General features: G+C 40.1%; 2 protein-coding genes across 8 annotated transcripts in view; both read right to left on the bottom strand.

The window, feature by feature from the left end:
* The window catches only part of ncoa2 (nuclear receptor coactivator 2), a 62,455-nt gene extending 56,809 nt beyond the window's left edge, over nucleotides 1–5,646 (bottom strand). For 2 of the 7 annotated variants that reach the window (XM_085418635.1, XM_085418637.1), the window contains exon 1: nucleotides 5,398–5,646. The gene's annotated coding sequence lies outside the window, so the exon portion shown is untranslated. Of the gene's footprint in view, nucleotides 1–4,730; nucleotides 4,868–5,397 lie in introns of those variants that run through there. The other 5 variants (XM_085418638.1, XM_085418640.1, XM_085418641.1 and 2 more) reach the window with 4 other exon arrangements.
* A 5,487-nt stretch (nucleotides 5,647–11,133) lies between these two features.
* On the bottom strand, nucleotides 11,134–18,856 carry tram1 (translocation associated membrane protein 1). The gene is made up of 11 exons (XM_085418634.1): nucleotides 18,583–18,856; nucleotides 16,264–16,327; nucleotides 15,301–15,422; nucleotides 15,103–15,219; nucleotides 14,959–15,017; nucleotides 14,792–14,876; nucleotides 14,530–14,600; nucleotides 14,260–14,364; nucleotides 14,045–14,188; nucleotides 13,453–13,604; nucleotides 11,134–11,488 (listed from the first exon to the last, which is right to left on the bottom strand). Exons 1-11 carry the CDS (start codon nucleotides 18,703–18,705, stop codon nucleotides 11,418–11,420), a joined length of 1,113 nt encoding a protein of 370 aa, XP_085274760.1. The 5' UTR covers nucleotides 18,706–18,856; the 3' UTR covers nucleotides 11,134–11,417.
* Nucleotides 18,857–21,005: the final 2,149 nt, after the last annotated feature.

Genomic DNA, 21,005 nt, shown 5'->3' with positions numbered 1-21,005 from the left:
GTTCACCAGATTGCTCATGGGTCACAGAGGTACCATATGACAGTGGTTCTCAAACTTTTTTTGCTAGGTCCCCCTTTGTTTTACAAGAATAATGTTCGCACACGCACAAACACATCCTCCAACCACACACACCCCTATTTTGCTCCATTGCGGTTTATTTCACACCTCAAACATTTAGTAAACAATTAAGCAAATACAAGTAATCTGCAATAAATTACAGGTAGTAATAAAATAAACTACTAACTCTGTTACGCTACGTCCGCACCTACACGGGTATTTTTGAAAACGCAGCTGTTTCGTCCACACGTAAACGGCGTTTCGAATCACCGAAAACTGCATTTTTTTTTTTAAAACTCCTTTTTTGCGTTTAGGTGTGGACGAGGAATACAGAGTTCGTCATGCAACGTCAAAGGTATGTGCCTTTTTTCACGTCACGCTGTGCGCCACGTTATTGTTTACATGAGATGAATTGCAGAATGGCAGATAGAGACGAAATACTGTTAATCTGACTATCTTCAGTTTTTACACGCTTACATACACACACAGTTACTGTCCCTCCATTTAGAAAGGCAGAGGCATCATGGTGTGATTATTTTACGTGTAGTTGTTTTTTTTCCTGTGTAATAATATTCAACATTGCTATCAATACATTTTTCCAAAAATGTCTCTCTGTGCAAAATGGGTTTAAACACATAAACAGCTGTGGGATACTGTTTGTCCGGGATTTGAACCGGGGGAACAAATTGTGGCAGGATCAGCCTGATATTATATGTATCCCACTGTACTTTTACTGTATAAAGAGCTAACATCTCCAAAATGTCAGGAGTAGTTAGTCATTATGAGAAGTGTTTGTGAACTAAAAATCAAGAATGTGGGATACTGTTTGTCCGTGATTTGAAGAGCCCAGCGCTACTCCCGACGAAGGGAAAGCCAATTATGCAGGGGAGACCTACCTCGGCACTTGTGCCGGTGAAATCAAAGGGCAGATATGCTTCACCATATTTTCTAGTCTGTGGCTTAGAATGAGGTTGGTTTGGAAACATATTCAGCGATGCTTCATCTCCTGCTTTACGTTTGTGTGGGAACCCCGTGCTAGCAGTGTCCAAGCCCCCCCTTCATACCGCGCCCCCCTGCAATGGCTCTGCGCCCCCCTAGGGGCGGGCCCCACACTTTGGGAAGGTCTGCCATATGACAAGGCTGATTTCTCCAGCAAGGCTTTCCCTGGAGGGAGATCCAAGTTCTGCATAATTTTCCTTTTGAAATTCCTTTTTTAGGCAACCAACAACCCCAGTGACCATCAGTTAACTCTCCAAGAAGACTAAAGAAACCAACTACAATTAAAAACTGTAAACTCTAACTAGAAAGCAGCTTACAACTACCTCTTAACAATCTTACCAAAACATATACAAGTGATTACTGTCAACAGATCATATTAATAACTCAATAAGTCATCGACTGCAACTGGGTTTCGAATCCTAGACACGAGTCGTCAGTCACTGTTTATTTTACTAAAACTAACTGTTATTTGAATAGAACTTTGGTTACAAGTCTAAAATATACAGATTTGCTAAGATAAACGTTAATGTACCAATAACTAGTTTCTGTGTGTCCAATGCAGCGTCAATCAGAACCTGTTGATGCTAGTGCTGTCTTTCCCCTCTCTTGTTAAAAACACATTTGTCTGAACACATGTCAGGGTGCCAGATGTCAGCTGTGAAACTACCCATGGCAACATTATCCGAGCGTCATGTTGACACATCTCTCTTTGCTGCATGCCTCTCAAAGTTTAGTTAAGAATTTATGCGATTGTTTAGCTTAATTGATCATACTGAATTACAATCTTCCATCCCCTAAAATGCGAAGCAGTAATTTTGCCAGCATCTGAGTGCTACCTCTCCTTTCAAATACCAATGGACAAAGATTACAGGCAGCTTATGATTTAGGAATTCACCTGCGCATGTGGTATAGTTATTCACACTGTACAAATAAAGTAAGATAAAATAAAATAAAACTGAAAACGAGCTGAGACCACAGGTGACCACAGTGATAAGAGTTATGGCAGGCAGACCCTGTGACAGGACTCAAACTTAACAGAATCACATATTATTATTATTATTGTTATATATTATTTTACTGTCTTAACAGCATTTATAAATTGCAACATGACCACAGACATCATTACAGTTTTTTCCCCCCACCAGGTCTAACAAAACTGTTTATAGTGCTGTGGGAGGATTTTCTTTACAGGTTAATGGAAAACTTAGCTTGCCAACTTATCGGTCAATAAAAACAATGTGTATCAAAAAAATAATAATCTGGTTTCAAAAGACTATATTTTTCAAAGTAACAGACACATAAGCTTGCAGTAAGTTGTAAAAAAATATGGCTAAATATACAGTTTTACATACAAAACTTTCAATTTTCACATGTTTTCCAAGCACATCTGGCATCACTGCAGCCACTGCTACCTACCAGCAACCACGTGAAACTCACAAATCCCCTCTTTCTCAACAGTACGTGTTTCAAAGGCTAACCCGTGAACACCCACTGATTTAAAGCACTTTGAAATTGTTTTATACTTTTTGATACACCCTGTATCTAAATAAATAAATCGATCATTCCTTTACCACTGTCAAAGTTGTCTTCATATGCCCTGCTTTGCCTGACAAATATTAAATTCCCTAAAATTCAGTTATATTCATTCACAGCCAAAGATGACATTTTGAATGAAAGTCTGTACAAATCACTAAACACACAAGTTGCATGCAATTCTATAATTGCACTGAAATCCAAAATAGACCCATTACTGGGGCTAGATATTAGTCCAGCTGTGATAATGGAATAATAAAAAATAAAAAGCCAAGAATTGGCAACACAAATGCAGCAGAACAAAGGTCAAGTTAATACAGTATCACTTCGTGTGACACAAAGCAACTCACAATAGGACAAAAGTCAGCACGTATATTAGGAGGGGCTTATCTCCAAGTTCACAGCAACATATTGGCTTGATTTAGGAAATTATGAACACACGGTTAACAGGCAGTAGGACGCCACAAGGACCTTAAGGGCAATATACAAAAAGTCTGTCACCAAGTGAGACAACAAAAAGAAAGCAAGTATGCAGGAGAAAGGCTTGATTCTGAATCATGTGACGTGACCAGCACGTCTGTGCCACACACCTGTTGCTGGAGCTGCAGTTTACAATGCGCTCAGGCTGAGTTCTCCTTTTAGGAAACGCCCATCGCACAAATAGTGCCAAGTGAGTGTGAGAAAACTTCCACCCAGTTATCCTTGTATAAACATCCACATACTTGCTTACATGCTTGTGTGAATCCCAGCAGTCATTCTTTCACTCTGTTCAGTGAAAGCTATACAAAAATATTTTCCTTTTTTCTCTCCCCCCCCCCCCCCCCCCCCCCTTTCTTCAGTAGTCTAGTATGTCTCCTCTTTTAAACTAGACAAAAAGCATACAGGCATCTAACAACAGCGCTGGAAAGCAGGTTTGCCTCTGAATAGGACTGCATTCCTTTAACCAGTAGTGGGCTGTCACATACACGTCATACAAGAGATCCACACCCCTTATCTAATACAGCCTGAAAATTTAAATCGGGTCAGCTCAGGAGGACATCTTTACTTTCTCACAAGGACGAACAGTTTAATCTGCCTCGATCCACCACACACTGAAATACCTGAACAATTTTCTTTCTGTGCAAACTACAAAGTCAACAACTTCTATGCCTTGGAGATTAAATGCTGTTCAGGCTTGCAAAGAGGGATACTTTCAAAGCGGTTTACACACAACACATGCATACATGGATGGGGGGGTTGAAAAAAAACCCCACAATAAGTTAAAGAAATACACTTTTTGCATATTCCTCTGGTCATACTTCAGATGTATGATTACAAGATGCATGCAGACATACATGCACAGCAGCACACATACACTTTTCTGTCTGTTACATCTTCTCCAGAATTTGCATATGACTACTGTGAGATCTGACAGACTCCCATCTCATCCCATTTCCATATAAGCAGTGAAGCCACAGTCAAACCTGCAGCTGGACAGCATGTCATGTTAAATCTCGTATTGGTGATGTGACAAGCCCTGTGCACAATCAGGTGGGGAGAGGGATGCAACAGAAACTGCTCAACTGGTTCCACGGGATGCGCTCCTGCAGCATTACTGAGAGAACAGTTGACAGACATTGAAATGGCTGTGTTGTCTGTATAGTCCAGAATCAGTCATGCAAGAGGGGCCCTTAAAAAGGAGAGTGCTGCACTCCTTCAACACAGGCACAACAATGCAACACACAAGCAGACCCACCACACACACACACACACACACACTGCATTAATGCCTAAAACTGTATTCCAGATTAAGTTCCTTCCTCCACCATCATGCGACTGGTGCATGTGTGAATCCATGGCAATTTTACCCTTTTAAAGCAAGGCCAAAATACACTACAAAAAAAAAAAAACCCCTCCAATCTGTGCTCGTGTCATGTGACCATGTGTCCATGGGCAACTTTGACACTGACTTAAACTGCTACAAAGTTACAGTTACAAAGCGCTGATTCTGACTGCTGTAACCAAGTCCACGAGTAGTACCGTCAAACACAGGAGAAACATTAGTTCAGAAAAAAAAAGAAAAAAAGAAATGAAAACCAGCAACAACAAAACAAAAAAGTAGTCTATGCTCCCTAGAAAAAGGGGGGGAATCGCCAACTTACCTAATGTGTCAAGTAGTAATGAGGCTTGGATAGTACAACAACAAACAACAACAGCCCGCTCAAGCACATGGTGATGGGAACTGTCCTGACTCACGTTTTCTGACAACAACGTTAAAAAAAGAAGGAAAACATTAAAAAAAGGGACTCCAGCCTGTGCGGCTACATCGTTAGCATGCTAACTGGGCTCCTGCTTACCCTGGCGAACTTCGTCCGGTGTTGTAGGCACGGTCTCTAGCTCACTCAGCACAAAAAAAAAAAAAAAAAAAAAAAACACACACACACACAATGACACATGAAAGTGTTGTGCACTTCGCATTTTCACTTTTTGCCCATTTCACATGCGGCCACCGCCGAATAAAAAGCGGAGCGCCTACGCTGCAGTAACTCCCCGCTTCAAGGCTCGCTTTTTGCCCGTGTCGTCTAATTAAGTTTGCTGCAGAAAACACCACCGATACAGGCGGCGAGCTTAGCCAAGCAGCTAGCGCTTGCTAATTTAAGCTAACGCCGAAGCGAGAGCCTGTGCCAGACAGACAAGACACAACCGAGATTTGAAGAGCCTCTCGCTCCTGCTCAGCGGATTTCACACACACAAAAAAAACATAGAAAACAAAAACAAAAACACCAAGCCGCGTCTCGACAAGGAGCACAAAAGCGTGTGGCTACTTACGATTTAACACTTTTGGCCGTGTCCTCGCTGTTAAATTCCGCTTATCCGAAGCAGCTCTGACCTTCGCGATAGTGAAACAACATTTCTGCTGGCTAACTGTGCCGCCATGTTACTCCTGCTCTGCAAACCAATGCCGAGTGTTTATCTGGCTGGTAGCGATCCTATCCTCCCCCCACACACACGCCACACCACATCACGGGGGCTCCACAGCGCTATGAGCTCGGTTACGACCGGGGGACTCGTGAGCAGTCCTACGGCGATTTACCTGTCACGATGACCCGGCCACTTGCAGTTTGATTGATCGGCGTCGGATTTGGCAACATTTTATCTGACAAGCAGTTACTTTGACGCGCCACTGTGCCACGTCAGTGTCAATAATATTTCAAAAATGTGTTGTACTTTTATGCGCGGATCGAGCAACTCCCCAACTCCAGGTTCACACAGGAAACAAGTGCATTTTTATGTATATATTTAGAAAATATCCCCAGAGCTGTGGTGAAATGGCTCGTCAAGATGTGTGTACATGTAAGGTCATAAAGATTTATGTGTGCCTATAAATGATGTGTGTAAGCACTGTGCCTTGAATAAAACGCCTGGTGAAAGCAGTGTTGGGCTTCCCTTCAACCACAGCCCTAAAAGTGCAATTTCGGTCTGTCCTGGTTAACCCTAGTTTAAAAATCGCTATTACACTCGTCAGATACAGTAAATGCATGAGGGAAATGTACAGCAAAGCCATGATTATTCACCACACGATTCCACTTTGGTGGCTATTTAACGAAAGGGACCTTTAAAAATACTAAAGGGGCTTTAAAAACCTAGGAAATGTGACAAGGCGTTTCCAGCTTATCTGGCTACCTTGATTTACTGTCTGGTCAACTATCTGTGGATCAAATGAGCAAGCAGGCGTTTTCTTTACATTTAAAAGTTGTACAACATCACCTCCCAGTGGTGCAAAGCTGAAAAATTAGGCTTAGAATGGAAATCCCTCGGAGACCTTTAACCCTATTTGAAATACATGGAAATTGAAAATTACAACCTTAGAATTTTTACCTTGTGTGACTTGCAAACCTTTTCATTCTTATGTTGCAAATCAAGTTCAATGAAGTTAACATATAGAGGGCAGTTGTGGCTCAGGAGGTTAGAGCAGATCATGTACTGACTGCAAGGTTGGTGGTTTGAACCCTGGCTGCTCCACTCGCTTTCATCGGAATGTGAATGTTACACAGAAAGCACACTGAAGTCGATTTTTTTTTTTTTTTTTTTTTTTTTTTTTTTTTTTGGAGTACGAAACAACTGCTTTGTGGTACTTGGTGAAGCTGCTGTAACTCTGTAATAATGTCAAAAAAGAAACTTTGGCTAAACATCTTCAAAGATATGGCATGTGATGTGTATATATAAAACAAAACAAAAGACATTGTAATTACTATGGTATAACTATGGTGCCCTTACTATTTTTCCTAGATTTTTCTTATTACAATTTATTAAATATTATATTTTATTTAAAAACAATCAGGCCTTTACCACCCGTTTGATTATGTTAATAATAATAATAATAATAATAATAATAATAATAATAATAATAATAATAATAATAATAATAATAATAATAATCACTTTATTTATGAAGCAGCTATTTGAAGATAAAAAATATATATAAATAAATAAAAACTATACAGAAAAAAATACAACTTAAAAACTGGTAACATAAATATTTCAGAACCAAGAGAAGCGAGAGATGGCATGCCATGATACCCAGCGCCGTCTTCCACTCTCTCACATGTCCTTGACATAGTCAGACATCGTTAGCATACTTACTCAATCATATATATAAAAAATAATCGTCATTTTATGTGTTAATAACAACAGCTGCAATGCTTTCAACAAAGGATATGAATGGTTGCCAGGTAACCTAGACTTTCCCAGCAGCTCTTCTGATGGTGTACCTGATCTTTTCTTTCTAGATGAATATAACATATAACCCCTCTAATCTACTAGCCAGATGTTGGGCGCAGAGAATCCTTCCACCTCGAAAGAATGCACACTCTCGCCAACAGAGAAGATACAACAATCATGTTCACATCATGCTCACTAACAGAGATATTTAATGAGACCAACCCTGAGCAGTGAAATCAATAGAAATAGATTTACTGTTTATCCGCGTAATTTAGAAGACGTCCCAAAAGTGTGTGTGAATCTGTGTAGCTTTATACAGATTTTACTTACAATCTCTTTGGAATCAATTTTGCATTAAAAAAAAATCAATCTAAAATTGACTGGCCAGGATATAAAGGGTGAGAATCTGAATTAGATCAAACAAAATACCTGAGCTGCAAATAGCTTCGTGTGTGTGGCCTACATATATATATATATATATGTATATATATATATATATATATATATATATATATATATATATATATATATATATATATATATAACAAAAAAATAAATAAATAAATATATATATATATATTTATTTATTTATTTTAAATTTTTTTTTTTTTTTTGAGAAAAACTATTAAAAGAAGGCAAAGCTATTTCCTATATATAAATCATAAAGTGACCATATCCCAGATTTTAGGCATCAAAGACTGCATCAGTTACAGTAGGGATAAACACATTGCTTTTCGTTACCTGTGTATGAAACTACAAACCAAAAAGGCTGGCATGTGGTTTTAACTGTATGAAGAGCATTGGATGTATAGCTTGAAACTGGCTGTTTGAGTGGTAAAATAAGTCATTCCTGTCTTGTATTCAGTTGTAGATTAATTTACACCTTTTTTTATTATATAGGTTTTGAGGGGTCTCATGTTGTCCATAATTTTCTGTCATATAACTAGTTGTTGTCAGAAGCTGACATCCACTCGTGATGGGCATGAACATTATAGTAGTTATGGGCTTTTAATGATTTCTTTGAGGCCAAGACCTATTAACTTCCCGTTAGTGATCGTGATTGACTATAACAGGTTAATTCTCTTTGCCAGCACAAAAATTAATTTGTTTGACAGAAGTTGTTGGATTGATCAATACTCCGAACAATAGGAACGTCCAGTTGCCTCAGTGAACATCCAAGAACGAAAATTGTAGCTTTATTTTTGGCTCAAACAACTGTACATAAATACAAGTTATTTGGACATACCAATGTCATGGTCTGTAGGAAGACCCAAATTATCACCCTCAGATAAGAGGAAATTGTTCATGATGTTCAGGAACAATCACCACCATGAACCACCAAGGGTCAAATCTGCCATGAACTGGAAACTGCTAGAATACCAGTGCCGCTATCCATTGGTGAATCAAGTTTTACATTAAAATGGGCTAAAAGGGAGCTGACCAAGAAAGAAGCCTGTGCTCCAAAATCAGCACCTTCAAGCTTGACTTAAATTTGCAAGTCTACCAAATGTTTTATGGCCATACAAGATAAAGATTGAGTTATTTTGCCACAATGACAAGAGGTACATTTGGAGTAGTAAAGGTGACGCTTTCAAACCCTAAGAACACTGTACCAACTGTCAGGCACAGTGGTGATAACATCGTGCTCTGGGTCTGGTTTGGTACAAGTGGTAGTGGTACATCGAACAAAGTGGATGGAATAATGAAGAAGGGGGACTACCTCCCAATTCTTCTAATTTACCTCAAGTCAAAAGCTAGATGTTTGAAAAATGGACACAGCTGGGTATTCCAACAGGACAATGATCCAACAGCACACATCAAAAGTTGTTCTGGAACGAATAAAGCAGGCTAACATTGTACTTCTACAACGACCTTCCCAAACCCTGACCTCAACCCTATTGAAAGTTTGTGGGCTATGCTTCAAAGTCTGGTCTGTACCAGGAAACCAACCAATTGAAATAAATGCTACCAATTGTGCCAAGAAGAGCGGTCAAATATCCAGCCAGAATTATGCCAGAAGCTTGTGATGGCTACTAAAAGTATATGGTTGTGGTCCAACTTGCTAAAAGACACTTAACCAAAAATTAGTGGGGCTGTATGTAAATATACTTTTGACAATGCGGATTATAGAAAATCCAAAATAAATTTTAACTTGTGCACCCAGTTCTTGTGTGTTTTTTTTGTTTTGTTTTTTGAAGCCACTTATGTCGTTGAATTGTCCAATCCTGGGAAAACAAACCAAAAACATTTAAAAGAAATCATTAAAATCCCCAAATTACCATGAAATTCACACCCATAGTGAGTGGATGTCATCTTCTTACCACAACTGCACATACCTACGTGACAGAAAATCACGACAAACACAAAGCCCCCTTTTAACTTGTATAGTGAAACAATTAGAGATCTTAATTTCGGCGTCTAAAATAAAAGCTTCATACAGTGTTGAGGCATAATTTGTCGTAACACTGCCCCCTTCGCATTAAATATCAGTGAAATGAACTATTCTTGATTTTTCACTCCAGGTTCCCAGCAGGTGTTGCGTCTATGTAAGAAGTGATTGCATTCAAACGTTAAATACCAGGCTTCATCTAAGTTATCTCAACTGTGTGCCTCTTTCTTCAAATAAAAACTAAAATGTGTACACGGATAATAATACACAAGTCACAACTCCGAGAATTTGTTTTCAATACATTTTATTCCTTTATCAAGATAACCCCTCAGGACAGGTTCAGAAATCCACATGCAGCTTAAAGGCAACCACTGCATACCCAACGGGTTAATCTTTTGGAACAGGCCGGTGTTAACTGGGAAACTACTTGAAAACGTATTTGATTGCTCTCTGTAGCTTTGCAAATTTATCTTATGGCATGTAAATAAAAGGCATATCAACCAGGCTCATATGGCACAGTGAATAGTAGGGTAAAGGGAGGGGAGGGGGGTGTTAAAAGCTAAACAAAACATAGTTATGTTTCATTCTCGGTCCATGCTTTTACAACAAGTCATTCATGTGAACATTTTTCAAGCAGGCCATACAAACACAGGGAAACAATTCCACTTAAACAGCAAATGAGGCAGGATCATACAAGACAGCGATTCAAACTCACTAAACCGACATATTGCCTGATTAAGTCTTTTCCGTCTCTCTTAGAAAGTCATCTCATCCAAAGCTAAAACACAAGGCGTGTTTATTTCTTAGAACTATAGATACAAACGCAACAGTTTATGATCTCAGTACAAAGCTGTTCTGAACTCTGACACTTAATGCTACATCAGGTTACTTTGCTGGCAGTTTTGCACAATACTGAACCGTGAATCTACTTACATTATTACACAAAGATGTCTCCTGTTTTCCTCGAATGCTTTTTGCACACTCACCTTTATTCTTATTCATAAGGGGACTTTAAAATTCTCCATATTCTACCTTACGTTCCATCTATAGGTGTCCGCTGAAGAACGAAATGGAGAAAACACTGAGTTTGAGTCGATTTGTGACCCCAGTCTTAATCTGAAAGACAAAGATAAGATTTTGTTTCCTTTTTGCATCCCTCACTTAGGGGAAAACAAGAGACATTACAGGGAAATTCACATATAGTGTCTGCAAAATCCCCCCACAGAGGGGCAGGAGTCGGTGGCAAAGAAAAGGAGCAGAGCGAGCGGTTATAAATAAAAGGAGACGAAAAAAAAAAAAGAAGAGACGAGTTGAAATACACAGTATTTAGAAAAAGCATGAAAAGATAAAATGGGAGAAACATTAAAACACTGCAGTGATCATTCCTGAAATTTTAAAATTACACTCTGTACAAAAAACGCTCCGTATCAATAGGCACTTCTTAAATAAAGGTCTTTTTTTTTTTTTTTCATAGTTTATTTTCTTAATTGGTTTTCTTTTCATTCACAATAGCACAGCAGGGCAAAGATTCAGAAATGACGGTGTGCTGGATGAGAAGCGAAGCTGCATTCTGGTCCTTGAAGTCCAGCTGGGAGGTCAGTCGTGTGTGGGAGCTGAAGATGCGTGTCGTAGATCAAGGAGCCGGAGGATCTGCTGGGCCGGACGTGAGGAGGGGACAGAGAGTGAGAGGAGAGCTCTCTGAGGTGGGGAGGCGATGGAAAGGGCTGAGAGGAATGTTTTATGAGGATTTCTCTTTTCTGGCTCTTGGTGAATCAGCTTGGTGAGAGTTAACTCCATTTACTCCGTTGGCTAAAAAAAAAAAAAAGGAGAGATCAAAAATGTGAAAGAGCAGACAAGCCTTTAAGTTATGTACTGTTTTGTCATTTGAAAAACTGAAAAATAAAAGACATTTAATCGTGTATTTTAAAGAACAACTGTGGTGATCCCACTGTGTGAATGAGAGCTGTGTTCAAATAGTGCTTTTCTACTCTGAGCACTCAGGGCAGTTTTCCACTACAATTCCTTTTATCGTACATAAACACTGCCCACGCTATTTTACTACAGAACAGTTTCATAGTCCAAGCTGAGCTGAATGCAAGCACCTATGATGATGGCACTGGAAGTGAGTGGTAGAAGGGTAGGTGGAGTTGGAGATGAGGACTAATTTGCATATGCACCACAAAGCCGAACATACTCCAAGAAAGAAAGGTGTAGAGTTACATTCAAGCCAGTCTAGGGCATGAAAGGATTATTTACACACACAAAAAAAACAGCTAGATATTATGCTTTAAATATGGAAAGTTGTAAGCTTAATTAATCCTGGGAGAGGAACCTCCAGCTAGGGCTGGGCCATATTATACCGTTCACGGTAATACCGGTATAATGTTAGGCAACGATAGGAAAATGAAATATCGCGATAGAATATGAGTAAAACGCGCATGCGCAGTGCCTTTGTTTTCATACGCACATGGCCGATTGTTGAGTGAAACAGATGAACCAGAATTGTTTTGTAAAAATGGTGCAACTTCAGTGATGTGGAACTGGTTTGGTGTTTGTCCGTCAGATACACGACAAAGCACATTTTTTTTTGCAGAACATGCAAGCGGCCGTCGGACTAGGATGCCCTTAAATCTGGGAGTAATCTGGGTCCTAAACTCTGTATACTTCAGGTCAAACGAACACTGCAGCATCACTAAGAGTTAAAAACTGTCTAAATTCTTTCATCTTTAATAAAACGATCAGCATTGCTGCTTTACCAGGTGTAACTGAAGTTTAACTTCCAGGCATCCATGAAAACAAAATGTATTACATTTAACGGAGTTAGAAGTTAGCAGGAAGCTAGCGGAAGTTAGCTCGCTAGTTTCGCTAGTTACCTAAGCATGATATTGCATGTTCTGACTGAGAGATTTCTGAAAAAAATCAAACGTACAGCTCTGCTATCACTTCCAACATAAATGAAGACAGGAAACTAAACAGCAGTGACGTTTGTAGGGTTACTGAAGTTGGGCTAGCTGGTATATAATAATGTGCTACGTGATCGCTAGCGACACAGCTATGTTAGCATAACATAAACAGTGAAGCTGGAGGACGAACACTAACACTTTTCCACTTATAAAAGTTAACGTTAAGGTTCCTCATGGTTAGAGACAAATGCAATCGCATGGCAGGATGCTGTAAAAGGACCAATCTTCAGTCAGGAGAACAACTGAGATAATCCATCCACAATACGAGGTTAGTCATATACTGCAACAACATGGGAATAGAGCAGCTGCCAGAGAATTCAACATTAATGAATCAATGGTACAGAAGTGGAGGAAGCAAGAAGAATGAGTTTAATAAAGTTTGATTTATCTGACTGCTTTGTTTCGCGTAATGTGCCTTATAATCCTGGGCACCCTATGGTCCGAAAAATACGTACTGCACACTACAGTTTAATGTTGCAAAGCACCTCTTATGTCAGCCCATTTCTACTGGAAATGCCTTTTGGTTAAACTTTCAGCAAGGAATTTGCATTTGCACTGTTACATTTTTATAAAGCTTTAATGTACATAAAAACCAGCTTCTTGTTTAAGTGAAAATAAATGATAGGTTGTCTTTTTGCGCTAGTAATGTTGTGGAGTTGTATTTTGTCTCGCATCAATTATATCGTCGGTTATATCGTTATCGCAAATTTTCAAATATATATCGTGATAAATATTTTTGGCCATATCGCCCTGCTCTACCTCCAGCAATGTTTTTGCAAATAGGGAGCTAATTCATGCTCGTGCTCTCACCTTTGTCTTTCTTTGATTTGCTCTTGGAAGGAGCTTGTTTCTTTTTCAAGGTCTGAGCTTGGGCATGCTCTCTCCACCGGCGCAGCTGAAAGTTGATAAATTTCCACATCATAAAGGCCTGTGTGAGGCAGATGGCAGCCAGGACAGTTACCCTAGTAGAGAGAGGGATAAAAGCATCGCACTTTATCTTACGCACAAGACACTGGTAGAAACGGCACACAAAAACAAAGTAGGAAGTGTTTAATCTGCTTAGCACAAGATGCATTGTGGTTGCGCGTCATGCTCATTTATGGACGCAGGAGTGCACTTCCTGTTGTATGACGATGTTCTTGCTGTAGGTTTATTTTAGCTCTATACAACATGCTCTTAAAGGTCTACAAAGAAGGCCTCACGTCTCCACTGTGAGCAGTCTATGAGCGCTTCTTACAAATTTGCATTTGCCGCACATGAATTTTTAAAAAAAATATCAAGAAATTTAGCTTCAATCTCCACGAAATACACATTTTAAAAAAGGTTGTCTGAGCAAAAGAAATTAATTTCAGCTCCGTTTGCAAGTTCAGATATTTCAGTTTCTACTCTCAGAAACACTTACCGAACAAAAAGGACGTTAAAGTTTCCTGCGGCCCAATCGAAACCTTGGTTCTCAGCTGTGGAGAGGCCAAAGCCCACGGTGAGGACAGATAGGGACAGGGTGAGCAGCCGTCCGAGGACAAACAAGACCGCCCAAATGGTGAAACTGCAAAACAAGAGGACAAGTTTTAAGACTTTGCCCTCTTTCGAGCTAAAACCTCCTAATAGTGAACTCACCCCAGTTGCCTGTTCTCATTGCTGAAGTAGATCAGACGGGAAATGTGGAACAGAAGCTCGACAAAGTAATGACACACAAGGAGGACCAGACCCAGGCGGTTCAGGCTGTAACACACAAAGAAACATCTTTAGAGAGTTTTTCATTACAAATGACAGGAAAAAAAACCCCACAAGGACACCACAAACTTTCTCCTAAAGGGCAGTGTACAAACACAAGCCACACCAACTCACACACTTAATTAAAGGCTTTCTACAGTGGGCGCTTCTTACTTTAGAATGTAGGCGCCAGCGATGTGCACCAGGTACAGGGAGATGTACACAAGCTGGCGTGGAATATCCTCCTAAACAGTAAACACAAAGGGTGGGAGGCCAAACATGGTCAAAATATTTACAGCAGTGCGGCTCTGCACATGGTGATTTAAGCGAGAGGATGATGAGACTTTGAAACAATGCGGCTCGGCCGTGGAAGTCAAACAGGAAACTGCGTCGCATCGTCCCATCCCAAAGCGACTGGCTCCGCACGTCCTCTTACCTTCTTTGTCTTTTGGAAATACAGCTCCGGTAGAGCATGCAGCCAGTAGCCCAGCTGACAGATGTAGTAGAATTTCATCTGGAATCTGAAAGAAAGCGAGACATTACAAAAAGCTTAGAAACGTCCCAAATGATTGATGAATTTCCACAATCAGCATCACAACTTACGGCATCAGTGTATGCGGATAACCCTCCCACAGGCTGACTGGATTGGACAGGAAGTTTTCCTAAGAACAAGCAAGCTTTTAAGTATGTTTTATGGGGCCAGGCATAAGCAAACAAAAACCAAAGGCAGCTGGCTATTGTACGTACAGAGAGCAGGATGCTTGTGCCCCAACCAAAGGAGAAGAGGTAGAAGGCGCTGAGCTGGCCGGACTCATTGAACTTGCTGTGTTTGGTTTTGGAGAAGTGCTTCTTCCTGTTGATTTTCTGCAAAGATGACCAGCAGTGAACAATACAGAACAGTTTCTAACAGAGATGACCTTAACTCCGTGTCTTTATCCCACTTACATCCAGCACATACTCCTGGATAATGGCATGCATTATGATAGCCACCAGCATGTAGAAGAAGATAGTTGCCAAGTCCTTGATCCCGTGGTGGAAGTGGTTCACGGCAGTCTCCTCTGGTGCTTCTGCAGCACACAAAAGTCACGCAGAGTGAAAAATCAACACCCATCTGTGATTGATTCACATCCAAAATGTCAGGTGCGTTTTCCTGGAGTGAGATGTTTGGATTAGTGAGCCCCGGCTGTGCAGAATTACACCGCTTTGAAAACGCAAGAGACTGTATTTGAACTAATATACACGCTGAATCTCTTCTAGTTTTCTAAAGTTACATTTATTTCCATGCACCCTTGAGCTCAGTGTCCATAAAAACAGATATAGCCGATACGTGAACACAGTTCCCAGCAAGTATTCTAGATGGACTGAGTGGTTTTGGTCATCATTTACAGAAACTCGCAAAGAAATCGATCCAAAAATACAGCAGCCATCATTGAAATCGTTTCAGAACACTCACTGCAGAGAGATTAGGACGCTGGATGCTATGTGGCTCATGAGATTCGAGCTGTAAATAAGTTACAGAATACAGCAAGTCGTCAGGTGCAGCAGATAAGAGCTGAATCACCGAGCTGGAAGCCTGCACACCACACACAGCACGAACAGGTCCTGCAGTGTCGGTATCTGAAGTCAGCTGGCAGAGATTCTGTTAACCTTGAAAGGAGCAGGACTCGGATTGTGAGGCCTATATTACACCTTAGCCCATATTCGCCCGGCGCAACCTTGCCACAAGAGAACTTTATAAATCAGGCAGACTAAATTTAGCTCGGAAGCAGGGGGGGGAAGAACCCTGAAATGGGTTTGTGCAGGGCTGCGTAAGTGCCACTTTAGAATCCAAATGAGAGGAATGCAGCAAGTAAAAGAAAGTACTGCACTGAAACATCTGTTCTCCCCACACACCATTGGTTAACCTACCATTTGTTGATATGGTGACGTTGTACTGGACAGTTATGAAGAAGACTGCAAACTTAGAGGTGACCTGCAGACAAAAGGCAGTCGTGTCAATCTCAGTCAGACAGCAATTGTACAAAATACAAGTCAAAATGCTTATTAAAAATTGAAATAATACATTTAGGATGTGTATGAATATAGTGGTAATATAACACACCTGCGTTAATGCTGTTATGTTTAACACAAACTTACCGATATTCAGTATTTTTACCTGTTTGCTTTCTCTGTTATGCTTTTCCCTATTCGGTCCAGGAAAGCAAACATATCATCACTATAAACACAACTTTTCTGCACAATAGACACAGTGGAAAAAAACACTTAGAGTTTATATTAGTAAAAGTCTTTTTATTAAGCTATACACCATATAGACAAAAGATTCTGGCCCTTATCTTTTAATCACTGAATGCTGTGGGGTTGTTTTGGGGGCCCCTGGGCCCTTTAGCCCCAGTGAATCTTAAATCTTACCGAGCCATTTTGGACAATTCTAGGTTTTTCCAGGTTTGTGGGAACAGTTTGGGGAGGAGTTTTTCTGTTCCAGGACAACTGTGTCCCCGTGTATAAAGCAAGGAAAACGGGTGGATGCGTTTGGTTAGGAAGAACTTGACTGTGCCACCTTGATCTAAAAAAACAAAAACAAAAACCTCTTTGAAAGAAAGACTTTGAGCGAGGGCTTCTCGTTCAGCACAACGCTCTTCTGGATAAAAGGGCAAAAATTTCCACAGACACACTCCAAACTCTTGTGGAAATCCTTCCTAGAAGAGCGAACACTGTCGTAGCTGCAAAGGAAGGGGGGGTGGGGACCAACTCCATATTATGTAATACCTATGTACTTAGAATGGGATGTCATAAAAGCTCCTGCAGGTGCAGTGTGTAGGTGGCCAGATACTCGTGTCCATATGAGTAAAAAGGCTTTTACTAATACAAGAAGTCAGAGTTTTTCCTTTGTGTCCCACTAATTTTGTGCAGTTATAGTTATATTTATAGTGGAGATATTTGTTTTCCTGGCCTAAAGAGGGAAAACTATAACAGAAAGCAAAACAACAGGTACAAATACTTGACATTTCTATGCCTTCCAATTGTTTTACTTTCATTTTGCTTATGTATTTTTTTGTATACAATATTTTTAGTCAGAAAATTTAAGAACACGAGATAATGCATGACACTAAATGTGAATTATGTAGAGCAACAAACTCCTTACCCTCACTGAAAGTAAAGATAACTTAATCAAGGCAGGCAGCTAATGAGATATCAGTTGGAAGTTGCATATTAGTCCTTCACAGCAAGACAACCCGGCTTGCAACAAATAAATATCTCAAAGCAAAGAAAAAAAGAGCTAAAGCTAAAGTAGCACAGATAAATCTAACAATTCCTGCAAATATCACGCTTTTCAACATCCACGCTGCCAACAGCACGTAGTTCCCAGGAGTTTTACTTTGGAAAGTACAAACAGGAAGCGGTTTTAATTATGGCCGGCTGGACACCAGCAGCGGTGGTGCTTTTTTTCCGCCTTGGATGAAACGCGCTTTGACATTAACGCACATTTGCTTCAAAGCAGACCAGATTGAAGCGCGTTAAGACACTGCCGTGCTGTGTGACACGATCCCGTGTGTCAGCTCGCTGTGTCCGGTCACGTCTGAAGCGCTCTCCCAGCTCCGGTGACAACTTTGAGTGACGGAGAAAGCGGGTTTCGGTGATGACAGCGCTGTGTGAACCGCTGCGCGATTGCCACGTAACACATACAAACTAACCCAAGTCCAGAGTGTTGCCAAACACCGTAACCACTGAGCTCGATAAAGTGCTGCAATGCAAACTTGCCGCTTGATGGGAAATTTCTGCAAAACATATCGCAAAAAAATACTTTTGTTTTTGATTTTCTTTTTGCGTGCATACTCGATCCGCGGGCCTTAGTGTCGATGATTTTTTTTTCTTAAATAGCTTGTCGAATTTTAGGTGGGAAAGCAGCCAGATGTGAGTGAAATAGTTCCCACGACGCTTTAAAAAAACCTCATATTTAGTCACTGTAAATAACATTACCCGAGAGCAGTTGAGTGAGGTTAGAACGCTCTGGAATGAAACGCAAACGCGAGGCCATCGTGATGGGGAAAAGTTTCGATTACGAGAGGAAGTAGTGTGAAGAATAGATCAGACAGCCATGTCAGTTCTCATGAGAACCGATTGGGAGTATTCGGCATTCATTCTAGCGATAATCCCCCTCACTTTTCCTGCCGAGCATCCCTCGAGTGATCCACAGTTTAAAATAAGCCATTCAACATGTGGACTCACCTCAAACATCAAGCCGAGGAGAAACACCATAGCAACACAGGAAACAATATCTGCATGGTTCTGGATGACAAACTCATGGCTCAGCACCGGCGGATTCTTGTTAGTCTTTTTTCGGATCCCCATGTCGACGCGATTCGTCCAACTTTTGCTTCACTGTAGCCGGGTTTTCTCCCTCCTCCTGCCTGATAGTAAGATATCCTTGTGCTCAAAGCTCCCTCCTGTTTCCTACATGCAGCGGGCCAGGCAGCAATTGAATGGCGTGTCACTCTTCCACTAGTGGGAGGGTCCACGGATAGAGCTGGTGCGCCTGACCAACGAGCCATCTTTACGCACAGGAGAGTAACAGCTGGGGCTCTCTGTCGCTGCCTAGAGGTTCGGAGTACAAGATGTAAGCTGAGTTTAGTGGCTGGAGAAAGCCTTCCCTTAAAATATTTTCTATCATATCAGCTGCTTAATTTACTCTAAAAATAACCTGGACCAAGCCACACCTTCATAAAGTAGATAGTGAGAATTAGTTTGCACTCTTATGTCATTTTGTTAAAGGATAGGGAAAAACACAATTTATGAGCAAATATACACTGGTCAAAAAAAAGAAAGAAAGAAAACTCAGTGGGTAGTGATGGGATTTCTCTTTTTAGAGAACCGGTGTTGTGCCAAAAAGTGATTGTCTGCCAAAAACTGATTTCCAGTGTTTCTGTGTATTTTTTATGTGTAATATCTTTACGTATGTTCGTAAATAGACTTCGGTGAACAGGGTTTACAAAGGGGTTATATAGAGAATTTAAAAATTATCCGTTTTTCAAGTATCTTTACAACTCTGTGTTATTGTACTTACATTATAACCAATCCGGTCCTTTATCCCCACTTAAAATATTTTTACAGAACTATTGTAATATTTGCTGCCATTTCTGCTGTGCTCTTGGCCAACTTACTCTTACAAAAGACATTTTAATGTTAATGAGATTTTTTTAACTGCATAAATAAAGGTTATATAAAAGTCACTGCCAAAAACTGATTGCGGCTTCTACCTTGTTACACGAATGTTGTTTGTGGCTCAAGATGACTTTGTCATCCATAAGGGATGCATTTGACATATGTTTCACATAGTATAGCCCAACAAGTTACTTATAGCAGTTTAAATACGAGCAATCAGTTTTTGGCAAATACCGGAAATCAGTTTTTGGCACAACACCGGCTCTTTCGGTTCGGCTCACTAAAAAGAGCCGGCTCTTTCGGCTCCGAACCGGCTCTTCAGGTTGTTTTGTTGCTTTAATTAATTTATTATTAACAATAATATAAAATTATGCACAAAATGAATTACTAATGTAAAAAAGAAAAGTGGTTTTATTTATATATGTTTATATATAAATATATGCGGTGGCCCCTAGAGACAAAACACGTACAAACTCCAAAACACATTTCTAGCATGAACTGAACTTCCAAAACAGAGCTACCCAGATCAGCGTCCCCCAACCTTTTTTGCGCCACGGACCGGTTTATGCCCGACAATATTTTCACAGACTGGCCTTTAAGGTGTCGCGGATAAATACAACAAAATAAAACTAGTACCGGTACCGAAAAAAAGAAGATTTATTCATAACACACGTGAAAAGACCCAGGAAAACAGAGTAAACGATAAAAACGATAACAAAATAACGCTGAAAACCGATAAAAACCCTGAAAACCATACATTTCACACCTGAGCCTCAACTCTCGAGGCCCGGTACCAAACGACTCACGGACCGGTACCGGTCCGAGGCCCGGGGGTTGGGGACCGCTGACCTAGATCATTTAAATTACACAATTGAAAGCATATGTGTATTGTTTGTGTATTTATACACAAGCATTCATATATAGTCAAATAATAATAATAAAAAAAGTACATTTACCTGTTACTACCACACACCAAATCCGGTCGTTGGTACTTGCTGGCTTGTGTAGTCACTAGGTAACAAAAGTTCAACACTGCCCCTAGCATCCTGGAGCACTTCTGTTGTCTTTTGTACGTGTTTTGAATTTTTATGTGCTTCTGAGGTTTTTACGTGTTTTGGAGTTTTTACGTGTTTTTACGTGTTTTGGAGTTTTTACGTGTTTTTACGTGATTTGAAGTTTGTATGTGCTTTGTCTGTAGGGGCCACCGTAAATATACTTTTATTTATTCACTCCACATAAAATGTAATAAATAAATCATATAATACAAAAATCAACTATTCACATTTCAACTTTTAACTATTTAAATTTTCAGCTTTTTCTTTTTACAAATTTAAAGTGACACAACACAAAACACTGCAAACCATAACACAATTAAATATAAATGAAAATATGAAAACAAAAAGAAGATGCATATTCTCTGTCATATGGGCCTGCATGAACAAACTTTCTGAATCCTTTATCATCTGCAACTGAAACTAGTTGTGGATGAT

The sequence above is a fragment of the Rhamphochromis longiceps genome, linkage group LG9 (assembly GCF_057381845.1).
Source record: "Rhamphochromis longiceps isolate RC_006_pf linkage group LG9, R_longiceps_female_GT1.1, whole genome shotgun sequence".
Classification (NCBI taxonomy): domain Eukaryota; kingdom Metazoa; phylum Chordata; class Actinopteri; order Cichliformes; family Cichlidae; genus Rhamphochromis; species Rhamphochromis longiceps.
Note: the sequence above shows the minus strand (reverse complement) of the source record. Positions and strands in the feature narration are given on the sequence as shown.

Bases quoted from the DNA above. Each gene is read 5' to 3' on its own strand.
- tram1 (XM_085418634.1), bottom strand. From the start codon at position 18,705: ATGGGGATCCGAAAAAAGACTAACAAGAATCCGCCGGTGCTGAGCCAT. The intron at 15,220-15,300 runs GTAAGTGGGATA...TCATCTTTGCAG, and splicing joins TCCAGGAGTATGTGCTGGAT to AAAATCAACAGGAAGAAGCA. The intron at 13,605-14,044 runs GTAAGTGTTTCT...TCTCTCTACTAG, and splicing joins TTTAACGTCCTTTTTGTTCG to GGTAACTGTCCTGGCTGCCA.